This window comes from Nothobranchius furzeri, chromosome 3, assembly GCF_043380555.1.
Source record: "Nothobranchius furzeri strain GRZ-AD chromosome 3, NfurGRZ-RIMD1, whole genome shotgun sequence".
NCBI classification, from domain to species: Eukaryota; Metazoa; Chordata; class Actinopteri; order Cyprinodontiformes; family Nothobranchiidae; genus Nothobranchius; species Nothobranchius furzeri.
Genome location: NC_091743.1, coordinates 3,520,799 through 3,547,138, shown reverse-complemented (window position 1 = coordinate 3,547,138; position 26,340 = coordinate 3,520,799). Strand labels below are relative to the sequence as shown.

The 26,340-nt window shown below is 45.6% G+C and overlaps 1 protein-coding gene across 3 annotated transcripts in view; it reads right to left on the bottom strand.

The window, feature by feature from the left end:
• The window catches only part of LOC107397087 (plexin-B1), a 215,833-nt gene that overhangs the window by 113,925 nt on the left and 75,568 nt on the right, over positions 1-26,340 (bottom strand). For all 3 annotated transcript variants that reach the window (XR_011520067.1, XM_070549100.1, XM_070549101.1), the window contains exons 5-9: positions 22,718-22,846; positions 19,630-19,730; positions 15,150-15,282; positions 10,118-10,268; positions 2,991-3,099 (exon numbers count right to left, since the gene is read on the bottom strand). Coding sequence is in view for 2 of the 3 variants with exons in the window: in XM_070549100.1 (XP_070405201.1) it covers positions 2,991-3,099; positions 10,118-10,268; positions 15,150-15,282; positions 19,630-19,730; positions 22,718-22,846 (623 nt within the window). In the remaining variant the exon portion in view is untranslated. The remainder of the gene's footprint in view (positions 1-2,990; positions 3,100-10,117; positions 10,269-15,149; positions 15,283-19,629; positions 19,731-22,717; positions 22,847-26,340) is intronic.

The following is a 26,340-nucleotide window of genomic DNA, read 5'->3' as shown; positions in this document are numbered from 1 at the left end:
ACCAGGATGTCCCATGTCTTATATATTCTGGAAGTTGTGCAAATGCAGGGATGGGCATAGATATTCTGCTGGGGTGGGGCTGGGTTGGTGCCCTCGGACTCCGTGAGGCTCTGCAATGCTGCTGCTTTGGGCCCTGGTAAGATGGGCTGGGGTCTCCATGCCCTGGGTGGCATTTTGGCAACAGAGGTACCTATTGGGGCCAGTGGGGGAGCTGGCTCCCTGGAGGGCTAAGCCCAACCAGCCATTCCTCCCCATCCCCGCATATTTTTCTCCTCCTGCTCCCTCACATCATCACACAAACATGCACATAGAACCTTGGGGGGGGGGGGGGGGGGGGGGTATGGACCTCATTTCCACATTCCTGTGGCAGCCTGTCCCCCAATTTTATTTGCACCTTAAGCACTTCCACCAACGACATTCCACGCAAAGACACACTTAGGGCCTTGGGAGTGAGCACATACAACGGCAGTTGGCAGGGGGATTTTTCATCCTCACTCCTAGTGCCGGTGCCCACTTCCAATTTTAAACTGCACTGAGACACAGAGGGCTGTGGGGGCAAGTGGGGTGGTGTGGTGGCATCAGCTGGCATAGGCCAGATGGTGGCTGCACTGCCCGCTCACCGCAGCCATGGAATACACCTCATCAACACGCACCAACACTATATTGGAGCAGGCGGAGGGAGACTAGGGGTCTTAGCACGCCTCTGTTGTCGCTTGGCTTCCTGGGGCTGGAGGCTAGGAGGGAGATCTGGCCGTCCGGTTGGGGTCTGGGGTGGTGGGTTGCTTTGCTCAGTGTTGGGCGGGGGAGCCTGCTCATCAGCACCCCAGCAGAAAGGGTCAAACTCTGGGAACCGGTAATGGTTGTACCCCATGTGCAGCAGTACCGGGACCAGAGTGAATGGGGTGTGTATGGGGAGCATGAGTGGGTGTCCAGCGTGCATTTTTGTAAGTCTTTGGCTGTATGTGCATGTGTGAGCATGAGGGAGTGTGTGACTGTGTTTGTGTATGACTGTATATGTCAGGTGGGGCCTTTGACTCCTCCCTTCTCCTGGGACTTCTTTTGATGATATAGATCTTTGTCTCCCCTCTCCCTGCCACACCTGGTGTGGAGTGCGGTGCCTTGGTCTGCCTGGGTCGTGGCTCCCGGGTCAGGGAGTTTAATCCCGATGGCTGCCTGGTGGGGTCTGGGTCCCTGGGCTCTGCTGGATCCCTGGCGGGGGAGGTCGCCCCTGGGTCCCGGGTCATTGGGTCCCGGGCTAGGCCGGCTACGGGGTGGGAGGCTGCGGGCGGGCCTGAGGGCTTGCCGCCAATATCTCCCGAGACTCTGCCGGCTGCTGGTTGTGGCCCCCCGGGGCGATCCTCTGCGCCTCTCGAGGGGGGTGGGGGCTTTTCTGGTTGCGGTCTCCCTGGAGTTCCTGTGCTCTGGGGCAACTCCTGGATCTCTGGGACTTGGAGCTCCCCCCGTCTCCTACACATCTTTAGGGGGCAGATCTGTGGCCCCTCACACTCTATTGGACGCTCCTATAGATAAACCTTACATAAACGCGTGTGTGTACACACACAGGTGCTCACATGGTGCTCTCATAAGTATGGGCTTGGGCACGTTCAACACATGTCTTAAGGCTGTGGTGGGCACTTAATGCACTGTGATTTATTACCTGCCTTTAGAACCTGCATTTTCTTTCCAAAATCATTGAAAGGATGGCGTTCAAGCAGATCACAGAATACCTCTCACAAAACTGTCTGCTTGACCCTTACCAATCTGGGTTCAAAAAAGGCCACTCCACTGAAACCGCTCCAGTGACGGAATCCTTAAAAGAAGCTAGAGCGACAGGCAAATCCTCAGTGCTTATCCTGCTCGACTTATCGGCTGCATTTGACACTGTCAACCATGGCTTCCTTTTGTCCACACTCTCTAGTATGGGCATCACAGAGAAAGCCCCCCCCCATCCCCCACCCCCCACCCCCACACCTCTCTACTGTCCACTTCTTGTTCCCTACTTTCCATGACTGATGTCAAGTTGTTCTTGTTATTGTTGTTAGCCACAAGGGCAACATGCCGATTATCACTTGTAAGTCACTTTGGACAAAAGCGACTGCTAAATTCATAAACATAAACATATCATCATGTGATTGTTCAGTAAAACAATGTTGATTATATATTTCCTCATCAGGTTGACGCAGTGCTAGCTTGCTCCTGTTGTATTGTGTATGTGTCCCTTTTTTTTTGTTTGTTTGTTTTGTCTTCTCTTTTTCTGCAGGTCTAGAAGCAGACTCTTGTTCATTATTGTTTATTTTTGTGGGTTGGGTTGGGTGATCCAAATGGCTGTAGAATAAAACCTGAAAGCTGATCTGGATGGCCACCACTGCGCATGAGCCTTAAGCAGGAAGCAGCAGAAGGTGCCGCAGCAGGCAAGATTAAACAGAAGCTCATATAATAAACAACGCGTCGACTTATTAAAATTAGCACTAGTTCCTAGCTTACTGTGCCAGTCCAAAAAAGCAATGTCAGGGACTACCAGTCACTCAGGTTAGGGGATGGAGTCACTGGTTGTTGGCATGCCTGCCGCCTTCGGCCGTTCAGAGTCTGACAAAAAACCAGATTGTGCAAAATGTTCACTATCGCCGCCATTGTTGTGCTGTGGTGTATTTTTATGGCACACAGATCCCCTCACACTGTCTACTGATCATCTTGCAGCTTTTTTGTGACCCCACCCCCATGACAAGCACACCCGATTAGGTCAGGGAGTTGCTAGAGAATACACACTACCCTGAACTGAGCTGTGTTAACCCAGGTTGTACAGTTGTTTCTTGCTGAGTAGCAAAAGGTATACGAAGACAACCAATGACATTGTTTATGAACGTGTTTGATAAGAAGAGTAAAAAACAGGAAAGAATAGCAAGACAGAACAAAGGCTGAAGAGCAAAATGATAGAAAACAACGCAGGAACTATACCAAACAAAAAGCACAGATAATGAAGTGAAACTTACGGCATGCTGCCAGACAGCTGTTTCACAGCCATGCAGTCATAGAAGACGAAATCCGTTGCTGTGACGGTGACATTGCCAAAACGGACAGACAAGGTGACGGTAACAAAATCTGATGACAGAACACAAAATAATACAATGAGCTAATGCTAAATACAGCACATCAGTCTAGCCTGTTGCTTAGCTTTTAAAACATTCCCTCACATTTCTCAGTGCTGATCACTTAGTTCTGTTTCATTCAGAAGCAGGCCTGCTGAATGAGGCCCGTGGTCATGGGCGTCGGTTTGTTTCTAAATAGCTGGAGACAATAACCATAAGATCGACTGGTTTGGATAATTATTATTAATTATTCATATGTAAGTATGTTTCATTACAAAATACGCTGGAGAGTGTTGACAGATGTAGAAAATCGGAGCCTAATTCAGTAAGTTAAAAACTGGGGATTAGGGGACTTCCAGTGGGCCACAGGGTCGAATAGCAGTACGGCACTGAGCTCCATTCGGATTAATACTACACTGTTAGTGCTGCTGCAGAATGATTGACATTCTTTGTTATTTTTGCTTCAGAGTAAGGTCTTCATGTAAGGCCTTTGGGTTCCCTTGGCAATCAGGACAGTGTCCAGCTGGTTACAAGATGTTTCCTACATTCATAGCACCCTGCTGACGCAACGTGTCATGTCCTCAGCAGTGAAAGCCTGGGGGGAGGATTTGCCCACCCAGGGCCCGAAACCTGATTGGGTGAAAAATTGACGAAACGATGAAAGGGGCTCTAAAAATTCAAATCATTGAAATAAATTAATTACATTTTCAATCAATCAAAGCTTTATTTATAAAGCGCCTTCCGCAACCCTGTCAGGAAGCCCAAGGCGCTGAACATGGTTCAGTTGAAGTACAAATATAGTGAATACATCAAAAATAAAAGCAATTCAAATTACAAAATACAAATTACAAAAAAAGGTGAAACATTCTGGTACAGGACAGATGGGTAAAACAAGGGATAGAGTGAACCAATGAAAACTGTGAAATAAATTCAACATAAAAGAGGGCCAAAATCAAACATGTTCTGGAAACGCCAAGCGGAGGAGGTGTGTTTTTAGGCGACTCTTAAAGACTGGCAGAGATGGGGACAGCCTAACTGAGGGTGGCAACTGGTTCCAGAGTAACGGTGCTAGGACTGAGAAAGCCCGGTCCCCACGGGTACGACACCTAGAATGAGGGATAGCGAGCAGGCCTTGGTCAGAGGAGCGCAGAGCGTGTGATGGGAAATGTCTGTTCAGGAGTGTGGGGGGAGCACCACCCTGGAAGAAATTGTAAACAAAGACGAGGATTTTGAATTGTGCACGATAGCAAACCGGAAGCCAGTGCAGGGAGGCCAGAACCGGACTGATGTGGTCCCGTTTCCTGGTCCCAGTCAGGAACCTTGCTGCGCTGTTCTGCACAACCTGTAGGCGACGCAGTGATGACTGACACAACCCTGAATAAAGAGAGTTGCAGTAGTCAAGTCTAGAAATAACAAAGGCATGCAGTACCCGCTCCAGGTGGGCTCTCGACAGCATAGGCTTGATATTTGCAAGGCGTCTCAGGTGAAAGAAAGTGGATCAGATCACTGAGTTGATGTGAGCCTCAAATTTAAGTCCAGCATCAATTTTCACTCCCAAACTGGTAACAACTGGTTTTGAGTAGGGAGAAAGAGGGCCAAGATCAACATAACAATCCACATTCCTGCTGTTGGGGTGAAAAACAATGAGCTCTGTCTTTGCCTCATTCAGATGTAGACCGTTGGCCATTAGCCAAGACTTCACCTCATTAAGACAGGACACAAAGGACTGGATAGAGTGACTTTTCTCCTGACACAATGGAGAGTAAATCTGGCAATCGTCAGCATAGAGATGGAATGATAGGCCATGTTTACGAAAGATTGACCCCAGAGGTAGCAGATAAATGGCAAACAAAAGAGGACCAAGGATCGATCCCTGTGGGACCCCCCAGCGGAGCCCCTCCCAAGAAGAAAAAACATCACCCAGTTTAACGCAGAATGTCCTGTTGTGGAGATATGATCTAAACCAATCCAGAGCTGACCCTTTGATCCCAACCCATCGTTCCAAGCGATCGAGTAGAATCGCGTGGTCAACTGTGTCGAAGGCTGCTGCCAGATCTAACAACAGAAGCACCACAGATGTACCCTGATCTAGTGATAGATAGATGTCATTTAGGACCCTCAGTAGAGCAGACTCTGTGCTATGGCCAGACCTGAACCCTGATTGGAAAACCTCAAACAGATCAGAGTCAGCTAAATGTGAGACCAGCTGCTGATAAACGACTTTCTCAAGCAGTTTTGATGTAAAAGGCAGGGTAGAGATAGGCCTGTAATTTTCTATCACAGAGACATCAGCACCAGGTTTCTTCAGGGTCGGCCGAACAACTACTGCTTTCAAAGCAGCTGGGACCACACCTGTGCTGAGGCTCCCATTGATAATCTGACCAAGTGAAGGGCCAAGGCACGGAAAGGCAGCCTTCCAGAGACGAGGCAGCAGAACATCAAGTGGAGAGCCAGATGGCTTCTGCCTCGCAACAAGATTACTCAGCTCAGAGTATGAAACAGTATTGAGGGAGGTCAGGGTGGGTGGTGATGGAGGAACTGGAACTGTGTCAATAAAGTTACCGGAAATAGCTGCTCTAATGCCTGATACTTTATCAAAAAAGAATCTGTGAAAAGCTTCAGTTTCCAGCAGCTGTAGGAGACATGAAGCTGGGCTCCTGATACACCAGAACAGAGTTTAGTGTTTTGTAGAGAATCCTGGGATTCTTGGAGTTTGTTTCGATGATGTCTGCAAAATAGGCCGTTCTGGCAGCCCTCACAGCATCCTGATAAGCAACTAGAGATGCTCTGAACAACTCACGCGAGACCTGTAGGCCATCCTTTTTCCACTTTCTCTCAGAGGATCTACACGCCCGCCTACAAGCCCGTGTGACATCAGATAGCCAAGGCTCCCTCCTAGGCCTAGACTTGCTAAGCTTGAGAGGGGCAACCACGTCCAGGACCTGATTACAAAGTACATCAAAGTGTTGTGAATAGTGTTCAGTGTTAGATGGATCTGGGTTAAAGGTCTCTAACCTTACAGACATACAGTCCACAAACTTTGAAATAGTTTCTGCATCCAGGGCTCTGAACCTAGTAGCTGGAGCTTCACACACACGGACAGGACATGGCAACGTAACATCACAGAGTATTGGAGAGTGGTCAGAGAACACAGGAGGCAAAGTCTCAAGGTTCATGACGGGTAGACCAAAAGAGAGAACCAGGTCCAGGGTGTGACCCCTAGCATGAGTTGGGGACGATACCCATTGAGTTAGATTGAATGAATCTAGCAAATTAAAAAACCTTTAGTGAGCACATTATCAGGACAGCAGATATGGATGTTAAAATCACCAAAAAATAGGACATAGTCATATTTTAGGATGCAGTCTGCCACAAGATCACTGAAATCATTAAGGAAGTTAGAGTCAGTCTTTGGAGGGCGATAAATCAGCACAACGAGCAGGCGGGGGGAGATGCACAGTTCAAATAAGCACAGTTCAAATGAAGAAAATGACATGGTGGGTGTAAGCTGTTTACAAGGAAAGCTGGATTTAAAAACAACAACCAGCCCTCCACCTCTGCCCCGCGATCTGGGGATATTAAAACAGGAGCAGCCAGGTGGTACCAGCTCCAGCAGGGCGCTTGAGTCACCAAACGGGATCCAGGAGTCACAGATGCACAGAAAACCCAAGTCATGCTGAATAAAAAGTCACAAAGTATAAAAGTTTTGTTCAGCACAGACCTGGCATTGACCAGACCAAACCGGGTCTGCGGCGGGACTGCAGCACCGAGATCGTGCACGGGCCCAGTCCCCTCTAACTCTGTGCCCGTAACCGAGCGCAGATTCTCCCAGCAAACCCCAGTCTGGCAAGGTCTTCGAGCCGATCGGCCGTGGCGCGGTGCCGGTTCACCCTCAGAGCCGGCCAAGTTCCCTGGGCAGGGCGCAGAGTAAACCGTAAGACATCTCGGAACCACCGGGTCAGAAGCTGGGCCGAATCGGACCAGCCGCTTCTTCAGGGATCCAGCCCGACGTCTCACGCGCCGGCTACCTCTCTTTCCCCGTCTTCTCCGATGCTTCCTTCTCGAGCTGGGGCGGACAGAGGGCCGACACATCACGGCTTGGGGGGAGAGAGCACACGGACAGTCCAACCAGCAGCACCATCCGTGAGGTTCCCAGCTCACGGAGCCCGCTACATCAACGGGAGGACGAAGCCTCAGCAGCGCAGCGCGATCGTATGTCACCAGAGGATCCACACCATACAAAAAAAGCATCAGAGACAACAAAAATGCATAAAAGCCAATAAAACACTAATAAAAACCAGTAAAAAGCAAGGTACCACTGCATAAAGAGGACGAGCAGCTTGCAGCGTGCACCTGCTTTATCTCTGTAGCACATTCATACACAGAGGCAATTCAGTGTGCTCCCATTAGCAAGAACAGCAAGAACAATAAAATAAATGTGAGAGCACAACTAAAATACACACAATTTTTAATTAGATTTAAAACTTTTAAGAAAGAGACCAAGTTAAAGCGTGAGCAGTTACAGTGCAGTAAAAACTGTCCTTCTGTGTAGTTATCCCATCAGCTACTACACAGTCCATGTAAATATTCAGATTAGCAATAGGACTCATGTCCACATTTACACGCCCAGATATTTATGCACCTACCCTCATGATTATATACACGCATATGCACGCAAACAGTCTGCATATACATCTATATACCCACATGTATACACGCACACGCATTCCTAAATAATGCTCACACACACACACACACACACTCACAATTTAAACACCACCATAGGTCAGTGTTTTAAAACATGTACATACAAACATATACCTATATACACATTTTTAGCAAAGATGGAGAGGTGCAGGTATTATAGATGCATGTAGTTAGTGAAAAAAACATTTTTTTACTTTAACATATTTGGACTCAATCCATTCCATAACTTTACTACAGAAACTAAAACCCACTCGTTGTTCTGTGTACTTCTGACAGCAGGTGGTTTAAAATCCAGCTCTCCTCTAAACTCATATCCTCCATCTCTGATGGAAAACAAGATTATTTATGTGAAGCACATCGTCCACGTTAAAGAGCAAGTCACCCCCTACCAGAGTCTAACTCCACTCCCACTTCATGTTTGAAAAATGCAACAAATGCTGTTGCCTGGCAGACCGAGAAGGTGGAGCCGCTAACAAATACACACACACTCAGGCTCACGACAGCATTGTGACATCATAATGTACCAGTTTACATCATAGCATACTTCTTAGCCAATAGCGGTGGCAGATTTAAATTAGAATACAGAGCAGAGTTTTTACCTGACAACGGCACAACACTGCTAGTTTTAGGCAGAATATTTAAATTTTAACTAAGATGCACTGAAGTGCCAAATTATTGACGACACGTGTCTGCAGCACGATGAGACACTCGTTTATTTAGTTTATCAGCAAAAAAAAAGTTTATTTGGGGGTGACTTGCTCTTTAAACACATGGTGAAGCCCTTTTATTGTAACAGCTCTAAACTTTATATTTTCTTTAAATAACAAGGAAGATATTTTAGAAGAAAAGGTACCAAGACTGTTCCAACTAGGCTCTCCTAGGTCAAGCACCCCCTAAATTCATCCCTAGCACCCCTAAAGTTTGACATTCATTTCATTATCTTTTACTGTTTGTTGTGATTTTTAACACGTCAGTAATATCTAAAAACCATACAATAGGTCAAAAAATTATGCTTTAAAACAAAAATAAAGCAAATCTCCCCCGTCTCAAAAATGGTTTGATCCTGCTCACCTGTCCAGACTCTGAGGCTCTGAGCCTCCTGATTGGCTGATATGCTGCCGTTAGGGTGGCCAAGGTTCCTGCTTTCTGTGGGACAGTCCTGAATTGAGACACTGTCCAGCATTTTAACTGTAACACAGACGCACCCCTTCTATGTCCCGACCATGTCGACGCACCCCCCAGCCCCCACATCGGGGCATGACACTCTCACTCTCTCTCTCTCTCTCTCTCTCTCTCTCTCTCTCTCTCTCTCTCTCTCTCTCTCTCTCTCTCTCTCTCTCTCTCTCTCTCTCTCTCTCTCTCTCTCTCTCTCTCTCTCTCTCTCTCTCTCTCTCTCTCTCTCTCTCTCTCTCTCTCTCTCTCTCTCTCTCTCTCTCTCTCTCTCTCTCTCTCTCTCTCTCTCTCTCTCTCTCTCTCTCACACACACACGCACACATTAATCAACATTGTTTTGTTTAACTTTGTGTGGGAAAATGCCAAGAACGTTAAGAAAAAAAATCAGTTTAATCAAATAAAAATTAAAAAGTATACATAAAGTTGTGTCTGGTTCTAGCATTTCATATTTCCTAGCTCCTACTGCATGAGTTCAGATGCATTAATTCATGCACTTAAATATTAATGTTCTGATTTTATTGAAAAACTTGTTCTGTAATAGTTTCTTTACTATTGTGATCAAAAATATTTAATCTCAATTCTGAGGCTGCTCTGTAAATCGTTAAAAAAAAACAATACACATATCAACTTCTGATCAATCCATATCAATTTCAGACTTAAAATAATATATTGATGTAAACCATGTCCACTTCCGGGTTATGCCACGCCCATTCCGAGTACAGATACAGATACAGATACTGGTGTACTCGCTCATCCCTATCTGAAAGCTCTATCGTATTGCAAAGTGTCTGTTCTATATCTAACCAGGACTCATCTAGTGGGTTATCTTGCAACCATCTTGGTATATATTGCAGCCTCTTGGCTAAGAAATAATAATAAAAGTTGGGTGGATCCAGTCCTCCTCTGTCTTTGGTCTTCTGAAGCGTTTTTAAGCTAATTTGTGGAGGTTTACTGATTGGCTTAATGACCTGACCTGTAATGGAGTGTTTACCAGGTGAAGGTCCTTGAGACGACTCTGGTCGTGATTTGGCGCTTTATAAATAAACTTGAATTGAATTGGACACATTTGTTGGTTAATATAACTTTTTAACACTATGATAAGAGAAGCACAACGATTACACCACATAAAACTGTATCCATAATCAGCTTACCCTGTCCATGATTCACCATGGGTATTCTGCTGGAGTCGGGAGACTGGCAGGTGAGCCCACTTTCAGTGATGGTAGCAGGACTGAAGATGTCTTGGAAGAAGCAAGAGTAGGACCGTTCCAGTGCTGGAAGTCCTGGAATGGACAGAAACACCTGAGGAAAAACAAACAAACCTCTGGTAAATAACTAAAGGTTCACTGAAACTTCAAATCTAATAACAACTGAACCTTCAGTGGTTCTGAAGATGAACATGTAAAGAATTTACATGTAAAGGTACATAATTTCTTTTTTCTTGACAATATTTCCAAACACACTTCTAAAGACACGGATTATCGGTGTCGTAGGTGAAGAGGACATACAAAGAAGATTCCACGGCTCAGCACCACTAGCTCTGAAGCCCCACTTCACCATGGAGTCCCAAGTCTGTCTTGTAAATCCAGCAGCTGTTTCCGAATGAGTTCAGCAGATGAGTGCATTAAATATTGAAGCTTCGTTATGAAAGGACCCATATTGTGCCATTTTAAACCTTTGAGAGCGAATGTAGGCTCAGTATATGATCAAATGTTAAAGTTGGCACTATACCGTAAGTTATTTATGTCAGCCTGAATTTGTTCGTGGAAATTAAACAACTCCATTTCACGTCAACCCCACCTCCACCCGCTAGAGTGCCACCCATTCATGACACAACCCACAAGTGTATTGGGCCACGAGGAAGATGGCCAAGTAAAAGATGGCGTCCGTGGAAACACACACGCCCAATTAAGTTAATAGGGGTTTAACTCATCATGCGTAATGGGAGTGGTGTGCCATTTTTCTAGTCCACAAAAGACCATAACAAACTGAGAGGCAGCTTAAAGGACGGTATTTAAACAGATGCACAGGAACGACACCCAGAAAAGTGTAATGTCTTGCAAATGCAGACTGTAAGTAGAAGAAAGTCTCGGCAGTAGAGAAGAGACCACGGAGATCTATCCCGTTCGTCCTCCTGTGGGCTGTTTCTGGGAACTGCTTTTCTCTTCTCTGTTTATGTAGAAAACACACAAAAACACCTGGAAAGGTGAAGATAAATCACCACCGATGAAGGCTCATGATTCATCGCTGCTGCTGCTCTTCTTGGCCCAGAGTTCACGACAAGGGGTCCTGAATCTTGGTAAGAGCGTTTCTTCTCACTGAATAGAATATTTACTAAGAAATCACAATGTAACCATAGAATAGTGTGTGTGTGTGTGTGTGTGCGTGTGTGTGTGTGTGTGTGTGTGTGTTTGCGTGTGTGTGTTTGTGTGTGTTTGCGTGTGTGTGTGTGTGTGTGTGTGTGTGTGTGTGTGTGTGTTTGTGTGTGTTTGCGTGTGTGTGTGTGTGTGTGTGTGTGTGTGTGTGTGTTTGCGTGTGTGTGTGTGTGTGTGTGTGTGTGTTTGCGTGTGTGTGTGTGTGTGTGTGTGTGTGTGTGTGTGTGTGTGTGTGTGTGTGTGTGTTTGCGTGTGTGTGTTTGTGTGTGTTTGCGTGTGTGTGTGTGTGTGTGTGTGTGTGTGTGTGTGTGTGTGTGTGTGTGTTTGCGTGTGTGTGTTTGTGTGTGTTTGCGTGTGTGTGTGTGTGTGTGTGTGTGTGTGTGTGTGTGTTTGCGTGTGTGTGTGTGTGTGTGTGTGTGTGTGTGTGTGTGTGTGTGCTCTGTCTTCTCCATCCCCAGTGAGTCGTGGAGGATGGCTGCTTATACTGAGCCAGGATTCTCTGGAGGTTTCTTCCTGTTAAAAGGGAGTTTTCCTCTCCACTGTCGCTTTATGCTTGCTTAGTATGAGGATTGCTGTATAGTCACTGACACTCGTCAGTGACTTGATGCAATTTGCTGGGTTCCTTATATAGGAAACATTATTTCTGATTGGCTTAATGAACTGACCTGAATTGGAATGTTTACTATGTGAAGTGCCTTGAGTCGACTCTTGTCGTGATTTGGCGCTATATAAATAAACTTGAATTGAATTGAAAATAATAAATATCAAAACCATAGATGACTAAAAACTATTAAAAACTATTCAGCAGAACACCTAAACGTGTAGTGCAAACCGATGACTCAGACCTGCTAAAACAACAGTTTAAAGGGATTTAAAACAGATGAGTCCACGTTGCTGATGGGGATGTGGAGTTGAATGTTCTGATGGCCCAAGGGAAGATGCTGTTGGAAAGTCTGGTGGTGTGTGATTTAACTGACCTGAAGCGGCGCCCTGAGGGCAGCAGGTTAAACGGGCAGTGGGCAGGGTGGGTGGGGTCATGATAGCAGCGGTTCTCCTCAGGCAGCGGGTTCTGGAGATGGCCTCCAGGGATGGCAGGGTGCAGCCAGTAATCTTCTGGGCGGTGTTTATTGTCCTCTGAACAACCTTCCTGTCCTCAGCAGTGGAGCCTGCATACCACACACTCAGAGAGTAGGAGAAGGTGCTCTCCACGGAGCAGTGGTAGAAAGCCAGCAGCAGTTTCTCATCCAGGCCACACCTTCTCAAGACCCGGAGAAAGTGCAGCCGCTGCTGAGCCTTTTTAACCAGAGCTCTGGACAGGTCAGCAGAGATGATGGTGCCTGATGGAGGGGACACGGTCCACACGCTCTTCATTTATGAGGAGGGGGCGTGTGTGTGACGGTGTCTCCTGAAATCCAGAATGAGCTTTTTTGTTTTTTGTATATTCAGAGTGAGGTTGTTATCTGAGCACCACCTTGACAGATTACTGACCTCTGCCCGGTAAGCTGCCTCATCTCAAGCTGTGATGGGGCCGACCACAGTGGTGTCGTCAGCTAACTTGAAAATGGCAGTGGATGGGTGGGGGTCGGTACAGTCCCATGTGTACAGTAGGGGGCTCAGCACACAGCCCTGAGGAGAGCCAGTACTGAGCAGGATGGAGGAGGAGAGATGGGAGCCATGTTTAACATGCTGTGGTCGACTTGTGAGAAAGTCTTTTATCCAGTGGCAGGTGGAGGGAGGGATCTGAAGGCTCAGCAGTTCTGAGGTAAGAATGTCTGGGATGATGGTGTTGAAAGCTGAGCTGAAATCAACAAAGAGCATCCTGACGTAGCTTCCTCTGGTCTCTAGGTGGCTCAGTGTGGTGTGTAGGGTCGGGCGATGGCATCCTCTGTTGAACCGGTTGCCCGGTAAGCAAACTGGAAGGGGTCGAAGGAGGTGGGGGGACAGGTTTGGATGTGGTTGGAGATAAGTCGCTCCAGACAGTTGTTATATTGTCTTATTTGTGTTCATGCTTAGTAACTTGTGACTGGGGACGCTCGGACGGTTATGTTAACCAAAAGGTTGCCATAACCGGTTTTAATCAATCCGTGTTTAATTCCAACTGACGAATAATTCCATTTGAAGCAAATCCGTTCTCACGGTTTGAATTTCAGACACTTTCCATCTGAAGCTGTTATTCCGCCTTGTGAAGCCCAAAACAGTGCGCGTGCTCGCCATACACTTTTCTCGTATTAGGCTAATGACTAATTCTAGCTTTTAAAATATGGAAGGCTGCCACGACACAACCCTTAGATGGGCACCACGCATTTTACCGGCATAAAAACAAGAGCCTTGGTACCAAAGGTAGTCTGTAGCCGAAGGGTTAATATTAGCCGAATCCAAAATGTTGGCACTGCTGAGAGAAATGCCACTGAAGTCCAATTCAAAACGCCTTTAGCTGCCAGCCCACCACAGCACCAGACTGCAAACCTCCCTCTGGGATTAATAAAGTATTTTTGAATTGAATTGAAACTCAACTAAAATCCTTTGGGGTAAAGCTTGCAGTTCAAATCTCTGCATTTGAAACCATTGCTTTTAAAATCCCATCGTCCTCCTTCTAAACAGCTCAGCACTGCATAAACAAAGAAAGAGGAAGTGACATCAATTTTCTTCTTCTCTTTCTCATCATTAAACCTCTCCTACCACGCAGTGCCTTAGCGCCACCTCTGGTATTAAACACTCATCTGAGTGACTTTTTCTTCTCTCCCACACAACTCTTCTGGCTCCAGCTGCAACATGTCTGATGTTGATGCTGATTCTGATGTTCAGAGTCCTATAGGCCCTATGACGGTGAGTTGCTGGCTGCATGCGTTTCCTCACTAAAACTCCGCTCTAAACCCTAGGTCAGTTAAATCGGAGAGTCAAGTCACCCTTTTCCGCTGGACAAACCTAACAGACTTACACTTTTGTGTAAAATCATCCGTAAAAGTCCCAAATGGAAACCTCACATCCCAGTGACCCTTTAGGGGTCCCTAACCTGTGATGCAATCGTAGACACTGGGCCAGAGGTTTCTATCATGTCTCGTTCACTTTGGGTAAACCTCCGCTTGGCTGTGGCTGGTCAAGGTCGTACCTTGAAACTCACACCTTGTGCCATGGTGGTCAGTCCTTCTGCTCAGGCTACGTCGACCTTGTCTTCAGTGTCTTTCCTTGGCCTTTCTGTCGGTTGCATGTCAGTGTGTCATCCCATGTTTGTGTCTGTTTCCGGTCCTGTTCGGTAAAGACCTGATCAACCGCTTTGAGCCCATAATCAAACTCTGGGTTGAAAGTCTGGACTCGGTTGACTTGACCACTGCCCATGAAGCTCCCCCAAGACCTAATTTCTTCTAGTGGTGTTGTGAACAACAGCGACGCCCTTGTTGCTAGTTGTTATGGTGCTTTGCTGGTCAGCCACATCCACAGGGCTAGTGTTGTCTCGGTGGTTTTGAGTGAGGAAGCAAAAAGCATGTTCGATAGCTTACGTGATGATGTCACATGAAGGTGTGTGTGTCTGCAAGCACTTGAATGTTTTCTGCACAATAAACTGTCTGTGTTCAGCTCTCCCCACACGAAGACGATAAGATGGCAGTCTGTTTCTCTCCTGTGAATATTAACCACTAGAGAGTACCAGCTAACCACTTCGGTGACAGGACACACGCTACGTCGGAGTAAAGATGTCTAACTCTACAAACCCGTTCATGCCATGACCGCTTGGCTACGCTTTCACATCTGGTGAAAAGAGGGGTTATAATCCGTCCCAGCCCAGGCTCATGAAGACATTAGATGGACATACCATTCTGCTCTCCTCCCTGCTGATGTTGGAGGGGTTCAGGTCTTGCACGACCAAACACTGCTGCTCCATGTTGAAGCTCCACAGCCATTGACCTGGCTGGTTTGCACGACTACAATGAGATTTCAACACACACCTGCAGAGGAGAAAGCAAAGCATTTTGACAGCCAGAATAAAAATCTAAAGACAAAAAAGACAAAACATCATAGGGAGGAATTTAGACATTTGCCAGGGATGGAGAAAGAACATAAATGTTGGTGATGGAGGCTAAAATCTCAAGTCTGAAAACAACTAATGTGTCAGAAGGCAGCCAGATACTTAAACTTCAAGTTTGTCATACAGATGGAACAGGAAAAATAGTAACAACAATAAAACTTTAGAAAGAATAAACAGGGTGCAATTAAAACATGTGAAACATAAAAGAACTATGTGACGAACCCGAGGTTTCTGCCCTGCTGTACACCTGGTGACACCCCGCAACCCAGTGCTACCGTTCACCACCAGAGAGCAGCAGAGTGATGAGGAGCAGCTGTCACTAATAATCAATCAGCTGCCCCTGAAGTCTTTTTAAGCCTCCCTTGGTCTTCAGTCAGGGAGACACAGTGACAGAGGAGACTTGGTGTTAAAACTGTCTCTTAGCTTCTCTGTTTTGTACCTTGCCCAAACTGTGCTCTCCATTCCTGGGGTTTTGGTTTTTGTTTAGTGCCCCAGTTGCTAATGATTCTTTGTGGTCTTGTGCCACCCTTTTGTGTTTTGTTAGAATCTCCAAATCCTCAGTTTAGTTTGGCTTTAGTTGTTTGCCTTTGAGGATTTCTAGTTAAAGGAGATTTCTAGTTTGATAGTTGTGGGTCTTTTGTGCTTTTTATATGGAAATGGTTTTGGTTTATTCTTAGAAATACCATTTTGTGGTTGATTAGTTCAATTAGGAGTTGTTACCCACTTGGTTTCCTCTCTCTAGTTTAAAACCAGAGAGTGATTTAAATTAGTAGTTGTTTGGCTGCTCCCTATTTTAGCAGAGGGAGTTTATTTTAGTTCACTTATTGAATACCTTTTATCCAACCTTTTGTAAAAAAAACTTTTTTTAACCTACCATTATCTCCCCTCCTTCCATTCACTCACTTAACATCCCAACTGACACCATCCCTAGGATTCATTCCCTTTTTATTTTTATTTTTATTTTACTGTTTTCTCCCCTCGCCTGCTCCTAGACGCCAGGGGGGACATAACAAACTACAATAAAACCAATCGAAATAAGAATCAAATTTAGGACGTGAGAAAAGGTACAAAAAGTGGGTCTTCAGCTTTGCCTGAAAAACCTCCACAGAGCAGGCCTGTCTAATTTCATGAGATAGACTGCTGGAACGAGCCCGGATGGACGAGAGATGGTGCTGATGATGATGATGATGGACAAAATCTCCGAGTTTGCGCAGGCTGTACCTAACAGGGCCCTAAGGTGGATACTGTGGCAAAGACGCTGGTCAAGGAGTGCTTTTACCAGTTTGATGTCCTTGCATGATTACACTAGGAGTGCATTGTTCCAACAGCTGTGTGTATTGTGTGTGCTCAAGAGGGACACACCCTGCCTTCCACAGGGCAATGGCCACTGTGAGAGGTTTAATCATACTGTCATGGATTTGTACATCAAGAAAGTACGGTGTCAGCCAAGTCTCTCTCCTGACATATGAGATCAATTGCATCGATTAGTTAACCTTGATGTATGCAGAATCCCTACAAAGGATGCAACACAGAAACAGTCTACACCCTTCTTCTTCAAAGGAGAAACTAAAATTATATAATCAACTCTAAATGGGACATCACACACCCAACAACATACAACTCAGTGGCTTATTGGTACTCATTAATTATTCATTCGCATCAGCCACGAGGAAGCTACCAATGTAACCGCTCTGTGCTCGGCGACACTCTCACAGTCAGACTAAATTTTTTACTCACGGAACCCGACGTTCTCCCAACGGGTCTCGTTCTCGCAGAAGAGCATCAACACAGAGGTCTGACAGGCCCGACTCACAAGTGGAACCTGGGTGAAAACAGCTGCGGCCAAAACGGCGATCCCGTCCTCTTAATCTCCGCTGTGGATCGGCATTCTCGTCTCTCCTCAGTTTTGACGTTTTCACAAATATTCCCTTTATTTTCAAAAGTACTTATTTCTCTCTATCAATTCTCCCTTTTCCGCTTGTCTGTGTCTCTCCCTCTCACTGTCAGCAGGGCAATCAGACACACCTGATTGGGTCCTCCTCTGGTGTCTTTGCTTCCTGCTCTTTTGGGTTCTGACCATCGACATATAAGTATTGGACAATGGGTTTCCATAAGCTCCAATAACACATTTTTGAGCTAAAATGGGAGGTGGCCACCACCGCCATTTTGGCCGTGTCACAGGTTCCGTCAAGCCCAGACAATTCCACAAAAAGGAAGAGAGGTGGAGCTGAGGGTGGGGCTGTAAGGCTGGGATCAACTGACGACAGCCGATCGAACTAGCTACAAGCTAACCTGAAGCTAACCCAAAGCTAATGCGGAGGTGGGAGCTAAGCTAATGGAGGTAGCAACCTAGCTACAACCGGAGTTAACTGTGCACATCACCAGAGCTTCTGAGTCAGAGATACGCCGGGCTGACCGCTGGGTAAAACCGGGTGGAACACAGAGGTCTCCCGAGAGCTCCACAAGCCGGCAGCCGCACAGCAGACAAGCGCCGCGATCAGACAGAGATGGACCGGGCGGGAGGGGAGAACGGGTGGAAAACATCGGTCTCCCGAGAGCTCCACAAGCCGATAGTGGGAACCCAGCTCCACCAACATGTTATATTTCAACCCATTTCCTAAAGTGCAGCATTATGTTAAATGCACTGGGTTTTACCCTATTACATTTAAATTTCATGGTTAAACAGTACATGTTAAAATCTAAGCTCAGCTCGGCAGTGACCTAAAATACATAAATATAATTTTTCTTACTGAAAAAAATGAAGTGGAGACTCCTTGGACGCTCTATTAGTGCAATTAATGCCACAGCAAGTCATTTTGTCCAACAATTGCACAAAAAATATCCTAAAAATAATACACAAACACAGAGACTCAAAATCCCGGAACAGTTTCCAGGCCAGACCGAGGCTCTACTGAGGCCTTTCCACGGAGCTAGCTCTGTGTTCACGTGGGTCTGATGCTCATTAATTATACAGAATTTTAGGCTTTTAATACACTTAAACAGAAGAGTGAGAAAAACATTCACCCCCCTCAGAGTTGTCATGAGTGTAAACTAGATCATTTAAACCAAAAACATGTTTGGTACCAGGCTGTAAACATGTTTATTTCTGCTGTGAAATTGGTATTTTTAACATGGGAGTCGTTTCTGACACCAGCCCCTAGTGGATGAGGGTGGAACTGCAACTTTTGGTCCTTCCGGGTTGGACTCAATTTTTGAGCCGCATTGTGGGGGCTTGGTTCTGATCCACACCTCATTCCGACCAAGCCCCTACCTTTTCCTCTGGATTACTGCAGTAACATCCACCTTGACTGTTAAATAAAATTATTAAGACGTCTTCAGCTGTCTTTACAGGTCCTCCTTCAGAGCCTTTACACAATATTCGTAAACACTGATAAGTGTGCTCCGACATACTTCTTTATTTCTCCAACAAGGACTTTACCAGTAACTTGGGTTAGGGTTGTTCTTTGATTACTGTTAGCAACATTTATACATTGCCAACAGTGAAGTGGGACGGGACAGGCAAATGAAAGGTGGTGTTGTGAAGCTCATGCTGAAGAATCCTTTCTTCGTGGCCGTTATAATATTACCATTAAACCACGGCAGACATGGCACAGGCGTTTTGGTACTTCAGGAACTTACACACTAGCATCGGTTCTACTCCGCCTGGACTGGTTTGGAGTGTTTTAATATGGGCACCTTGGATTTTCCCACGCGCAATCAGTCATTTTTCCAGCCCTCCAACCAACTGGTCTGCTGCGTGCTGAATTGGTTCAACACACCCACTGCTGACTAATTCGCAGGCTCAAATTAACAGCTACCATTAGGGGGAGCCTCCAATTTTGGCAGATAGAATCAGACTGCGGGGTCTTTCCGAATACGCGGTTCATTTTGATGCTGGTTACTGAGGAGGGGAGAAGCCTCTGACTGAAGCTTTCTGTCTGCTGTTAGCACACAGAGAGTGTCTGATTCTCTCTCTGAGGTTCAGCTGTACAAGGATAGACACAGCAGTCTGGATGCAATATCAGATCTCTTCACACTGTTTATTAATCACCTCATGCAATCTTTGTCATGAGTAACGATCCTGGTTTGGGCTGGGCGGAGTGGAGCCGACTCTAGTGAGGAAGTGCCATTAGACGCCCCAAGCTGCCTATTTGAAACCACAAGGTAAATGTCGTTTTGAATCAACGACACCTTCAATATATGACTAGTATTTAGTATTCTTACTACAAACAGGGAGAGGTCTAATGTGTTCTGATCCGAATCTCACCTTCCCTCTAGGACACACCAGCCACAGTAAGGATCATGGGCCATCAGACAGGAATGGCAATCAAGTTGTTGCTGGCATTCGGCCACAGGCCTCTTCTGTAGCTGCAACAGGACAAAACAATCATTCAATCGTGCAAAAAAACCACAATCTGTTCCTAAGAACCACACCACAAAGCATTGATGTCCCACATTTATCTTTGCAACAGTAAAAACACATAGTTGTTGGAATGATTCTGGCTACACAATGGCTGACTGGAATCATCCATCCATCCATTTTCTTCTGCTTATCCAGAGCCAGGTCGCGGGGGCAGCAGCCTCAGTTGAGAGGCCCAGACTTTCCTCTCCACAGCCACTTGGACCAGCTCTTCCAGGGTAATCCCAAGGTGTTCCCTGGCCAACTGAGAGACATGGTCCCTCCAGTGTGTCCTGGGTCTCCCTTTAGGTCTTCTCCCGGTTGGACATGCTCTGATGTGGAGGAGCAGCGGGTCTACTCCGAGCCCCTCCCAGATGACCGAGCTTCTCACCCTATCTCTAAGGGAGAGCCCAGCCACCCTGCAGAGAAAACTCATTTCGGCCGCTTGTATCCATGATCTCGTTCTTTCGGTCACTACCCAAAGCTCATGACCATACAGGTGCTGGCCAGTAAATTAGAATATCATCAAAAGGTTGAAAATATTTCAGTAATTCCATTCAAAACGTGAAACTTGTACATTATATTCATGCAATGCACACAGACCAATGTATTTCCAATGTTCATTACATTTAAATTTGATATTCATAAGTGACAACTAATGAAAACTCCAAATTTGGTATCTCAAAAAATTAGAATATTCTGAAAAGGCTGAATATAGAAGACACCTGCTGCCACTCTAATCAGCTGATTTACTCAAAACACCTGCAAAGGCCTTTAAAAGGTCCCTCAGTCTTGTTTTGAAGGCACCACAATCATGGGGAAGACTTCTGACTTAACAGCTGTCCAAAAGACAATCATTGACACCTTGCACAAGGAGGGCAAGACACAAAAGGTGATTGCTAAAGAAGCTGGCTGTTCGCAGAGCTCTGTGTCCAAGCACATTAACAGACAGGCGAAGGGACGGAAAAAATGTGGTAGAAAAAAGTGTACAAGCTCTAGGGATAACCGCACCCTGCAGAGAATTGTGACGACAAACCCATTCAAAAATGTGGGGGAGATCCACAAAGAGTGGACTGCAGCTGGAGTCAGCGCTTCAAGAACCACCACGAGGAGACTCATGAAAGACATGGGATTCAGGTGTCGCATTCCGTGTGTCAAGCCACTCTTGAACAAGAAACAGCGCAAGAAGCGTCTCGCCTGGGCCAAGGACAAAAAGGACTGGACTGATGCTGAGTGGTCCAAAGTTATGTTTTCTGATGAAAGCAAGTTCTGCATTTCCTTTGGAAATCAAGGACCCAGAGTCTGGAGGAAGAGCGGAGAAGCACAGAATCCACGTTGCATGAGGTCCAGTGTAAAGTTTCCACCGTCAGTGATGGTGTGGGGTGCCATGTCATCTGCCGGTGTTGGCCCACTCTGTTTCCTGAGGTCCAGGGTCAATGCAGCCGTCTACCAGGAAGTTTTAGAGCATTTCATGCTTCCTGCTGCTGACCAACTTTATGGGGATGCAGACTTCACCTTTCAACAGGACTTGGCACCTGCACACAGTGCCAAAACCACCAGCACCTGGTTCAAGGACCATGGTATCCCTGTCCTTGATTGGCCAGCAAACTCGCCTGACCTTAACCCCATAGAAAATCTATGGGGTATTGTGAAGCAGAGGATGCAATACGCTAGACCCAACAATGCAGAGGAGCTGAAGACGACTATCAGAGCAACCTGGGCTCTCATAACACCTGAGCAGTGCCACAGACTGATCGAGTCCATGCCACGCCGCATTACTGCAGTTATTGAGGCAAAAGGAGCCCCGACTAAGTATTGAGTGCTATACATGCACATTCTTTTCATGTTCATTCTTTTCAGTTGGCCAACATTAGAGAAACAAACATTTTTTCATTGGCCTTTAGAATATTCTAATTTTCTGAGATACCAGATTTGATGTTTTCATTGGTTGTCACCTATAAATATCAAAATTAAACGTATCGGAAATACATTGGTCTGTGTGCATTGCATGAATATAATGTACAAGTTTCACGTTTTGAATGGAATTACTGAAATATTTTCAACCTTTTGATGATATTCTAATTTACTGGCCAGCACCTGTAGGTGAGGGTAGGAACGTAGATCGACCGGTAAATCGAGAGCTTTGCCTTCTGACTCAGCTCTCTCTTCACCACGACAGACCGGTACAACGCCCACATCACTGCAGTGCAGCACCAATCCGCCTATCGATCTCACGCTCCATCTTTCCTTCACTCGTGAACAAGACCCAGAGATACTAAAACTCCTCCACTTGGGGCAGGACCTCATCCCTGACCCGAAGAAGGCATTCTACCCTTTTCTGAATCAAGACCATGGTCTCAGATTTAGAGGAGCTGATTCTCATCCCAGCTGCTTCACACTCGACTGCAAACCGCTCCAGTGAAAGCTGGAGATCACGTTCTGATGAAGCCACCAGGACCACATCATCTGCAAAAAGCAGAGATGCACAGGCCACCAAAACGGATGCCCTCCACACCTTCGCTGCACCTAGAAATCCTGTCCATAAAGGTTATGAACAGAATCGGTGACAAAGGGCAGCCTTGGCGGAGTCCAACTCTCACCGGAAACAAGCTCGACTTACTGCCGGCAATACAGATCAAGCTCTGACTTCGGTCATACAGGGACCTAACAGTCCGTATCAGAGGGCCTGGCCCCCCATACTCCCTAAGTACCCCCCACAGGGCCCCCCGAGGGAAGCAGTGAAATGCCTTCTCCAAATCCACAAAGCACATGTAGATTGGTTGGGTGAACTCCCTCGCACCCTCCAAGACCCGCTAAGGGTATAGAGCTGGTCCAGAAGAAGATAGAAGTAGATTATTTAGCATTATTTTGACAGACCAGCTAAAGCTATTCAGAAAATAAAGATGTTGCAGAAGGACTGGAGGAGCTACATTGCTGATTCCATTTGGTGGTGTACCATGTTACGTGTCATTATGAAGATATGCTCTTCGTTCTGGTCCAGAATGAGATCAGAGTTGATGGCTGTGTTCTGCTGGATGGAGACCACAGAGTACTCCTCCACTTCACCATTTGGCCCCAAGAACACCTGAGGAAATATTCACATGGGTGCAGGATGAGTGGTAATGGGAGTATAGAAGACAAAACATGATCATTTATTCAGTGTGCTGCAATGAAGGCATGATTTACTAATTCTTCCAGGATCATACACTAAACTCCCATTTGAGTCTTTAGCAGCAGCTATAGCAGGTTGTCTTTGTTCCTTTGTAACATATTAGCTAAGAATTTACCTGATGTATTACTGAGCTCAAAGTTTTCTATTTGTAATCTTTGTACCAAAAATTGTGGTTTTTGTCAGTCATTCCCTGAAGTTCTAGTTTACCTTTAAGCATTTTGCTCTGTATTTCTTCTGGGGAGGTCTTAATGATTTCTTCTAATTCCTGAATACGTTTGTTTTCTGTTTTTGTTCTTATGTGATGAGAAAGTTTATTTTACCTAGATAGGTAAGGTTTCTCTTTGGCGTTTCAAAACGCTACAGCTGTATATTTAGTGTGAATTAAAAGTAAAATGTGAACTAAAAGTTAGCTGAGTGAAAAAACGAGCTGGTAATTGGCAGAATGCAGCTAATGCTAGGCTAGCTTGTTGTCAGCTTTACCCCGGTTTCACACCGAAAGCATCAGCGGCGCGGAACGGCAGCAGAACGTCACTGCTTCAAATGGGATGCAACACAGTCTACGGACCGTTTCAAACCAGCAGCAACAAAGTCATTTCCAGGCGTGTCCCAGATGGGATCGAGCTCTATTTTTGCTGCGAGCCGCTTCGGGGGCACGTCAAATTCCACTGTTAACATAGGGTTTAACAGGAAATCTCCGGTAATTTTCAAAATAAACGTACGGCAGTGATGCAATTTCATATGAAGCTTATGTGTGATCTGACGCTTTTTTGTTACTCACAGCACCATTCCAGAAGTGCAGCTGTGCTTTTCATGGCTTTAATCCTGGCTGTGGAAATGAACAACATCATATATGACATCAAACAGCGATATCACACATGAATTACTAATTCTTGGTTTAATGGCGGATTGCATCAACGAACCGTGACCTGAAGTCTCGAAGGATTGAGTAAATCCGAGTCCAGGGAAGAGCACAGAGAGGAAGCCGTGCCACTGCCAAGACTCTCCTGGTGTGAAAAGGAGCGCTTTGACGTTGGTGAGTAAACCGTTCCACTGCCGGTTTGCACCGCCGATGGTTCCAGTGTGAAACCGGGCTTAGAGACCATCTTAAACTCGCAGCTGCTTTTTTACTTAACATGTTGACTGCTGTTTTATGAATTCAATTGTTTTCCTATATGGGAGTTTGAGGATTTCAAACAGTGCACGGAGCAGAGGTGACTCCAGCAGCAGTGTCAGGAAAATAACGGACCGGGAAGATGGAAAAGCATTTTGAGAAGTTACAGAAGACCAGAGATGACATCATTTTCCCACTATAACACCCACTCACACTAAACTTTTTCCACAACACCTCACGGTCCTCCAATGGAATGGCTTGTTGTAAACACAAATAAACAACTAATCACTGTGGCCGAGGTTCCAGTCGGTTCATCTGATTTGTCCTGGTAATCACGTCATCCAAACAAGAATAAATCTTATATGACTGATAGGTCATGTAATAATGTTTCCGTTTATGATTACCTTTTTCAATAACCTACTGTGATCAAATAAATCTGATATTATGCTCTGTTCACAGATGACCTGGAAAGGACAAGCACTGAGAGGACAATGGCAGAAACCAAGCACAAGGAGATGAAAATGACTTTAAGACCGATCTTAAAGAGGAAGCACTTGGAATCAGTCATCCACGCTTTCGTCACCTCTCGCTTGGACTACGTTAATGAATTATTAGTTGGAACTCCTGTCTCTGCCCTGAACCGGCTGCAGGTTGTCCAAAATGCCGCTGCTAGGTTTTTAACGTATTACACCAGAACTGGACTTCTACACTGGCTCCCCATCACAGTTCGTGTGCATTTTAAGACATTGTTGTTTTTAAAGCCCTACACAACCTAGCTCCTAATTACCTGTCCGACCTAATGACTCCATATGTACCTACTCGTATGTCGAGGTCAGCTGACCGTCTACTGCTTTGCACTCCTCAGATGTCCTACAAATCACGAGGTGAACGTGCATTTGTCCATGCTGCCCCCATGCTCTGGAACTCACTGCCCATTACAGTTAGGCTGGCATCCTCTCTGCCTGTTTAAAAACCTACTTTTATGACTTGGCTTTTAGACAGTGATTCATGTTATCGTATTATGATTTTATAGTTTTTATTATTGTGTTTTATTTTCTTATTGTTTTTTCTTTTTTGTTTTAATTGATCCTGCCTGTTCAGCACTTTGGCCAGCTCTCAAGCTGTGTCTTAAATTGTGCTACAGAAATAAAGTTGGTATGGTATGGTACAATGAGGAAGACCACCACACACAAGAAGCAACAGTTTGCATCTCAACTGAAGTGAGTGATTTGAGAACTGCAGACCCAGGACCACAGCAAATGAAACATCATTGCTTTCCATAGCGCATGGTTGGCAACCAAAAAAAAAAAAAAGCATTTTAGGCAACTTGGTTTACAACATTTAAGCATATGTCTATAAACATATTTATGCAAAGACTATATAGAAGATGTATGAGTACTCAATGCCAGCATGGCAAGGAGCTAATATGGAAAAGAAAAAGAAACAAGGAAAAGGAAAGAAATAGCAGGACTTCACACTTTTTTTTAAACCAACAGAAAAACTGAAATTTTCAGCTCCTGGTGTTCTTAGAAAGTAAAACGTGATGTTTTGCCAGTTTTTATGTGTGTGAAAATAAATAATTTTGAAGACCATATTGCAGCGATCGTCTTTAAACAAGGTGTCGCAATGCTCAACAAAGCTATAATAAAAAGCACATTTTACAGTGCAAGTTCCCTTGGGTTCCTCTAGGGTCTGGGCTCAGCCCCCAATGTTTCAAGGTACAAGAAACACCCCTGATCTGAACTTTTCGAGGGTCGGAGCCCACGTTACTCGCTTCTCCAGTTTTCATTTGAATGGGTTGGTGTTAAGCCTGATTTATGCTTCTCCGTCTGCGTCAGTGCGGAGACACGCAACGCCATTATCCATCCTCGCGTAGGGCTCCGGCAGGCACGCAAGTACGTACGGAGTCGAGCTCTCTTTTTTAAATATCCGTCGAACGAGACGGATTACGCAAGCTTGTGATTGGTCAGGACGCCGCTGTTTACAGCTCCGCCAGTGCGCCCTCAAAAACATAAAGAGAGCCGAGGATAACTAGCGGCAGACACGGAGAAGCTTGAAGAATACCTTGCGAAAAAACTCTAAAAACATGAACGTTTAATTCCCCGTGACTGGAGGAGTGAAAAGATGCGCAACAAGCGTTTTATTTGTGGACGGAAATTCAATTCAATTCAATTCTTTATTTCACTCAAAGTTTAAATATACAAACTTCAAATCAGAATATAAGCATTCAAGTGAAATAGGGGGAGGAAGAAGAAAAAATCTTATATGACCTACCCCCTTTAACTAAGACAAGATA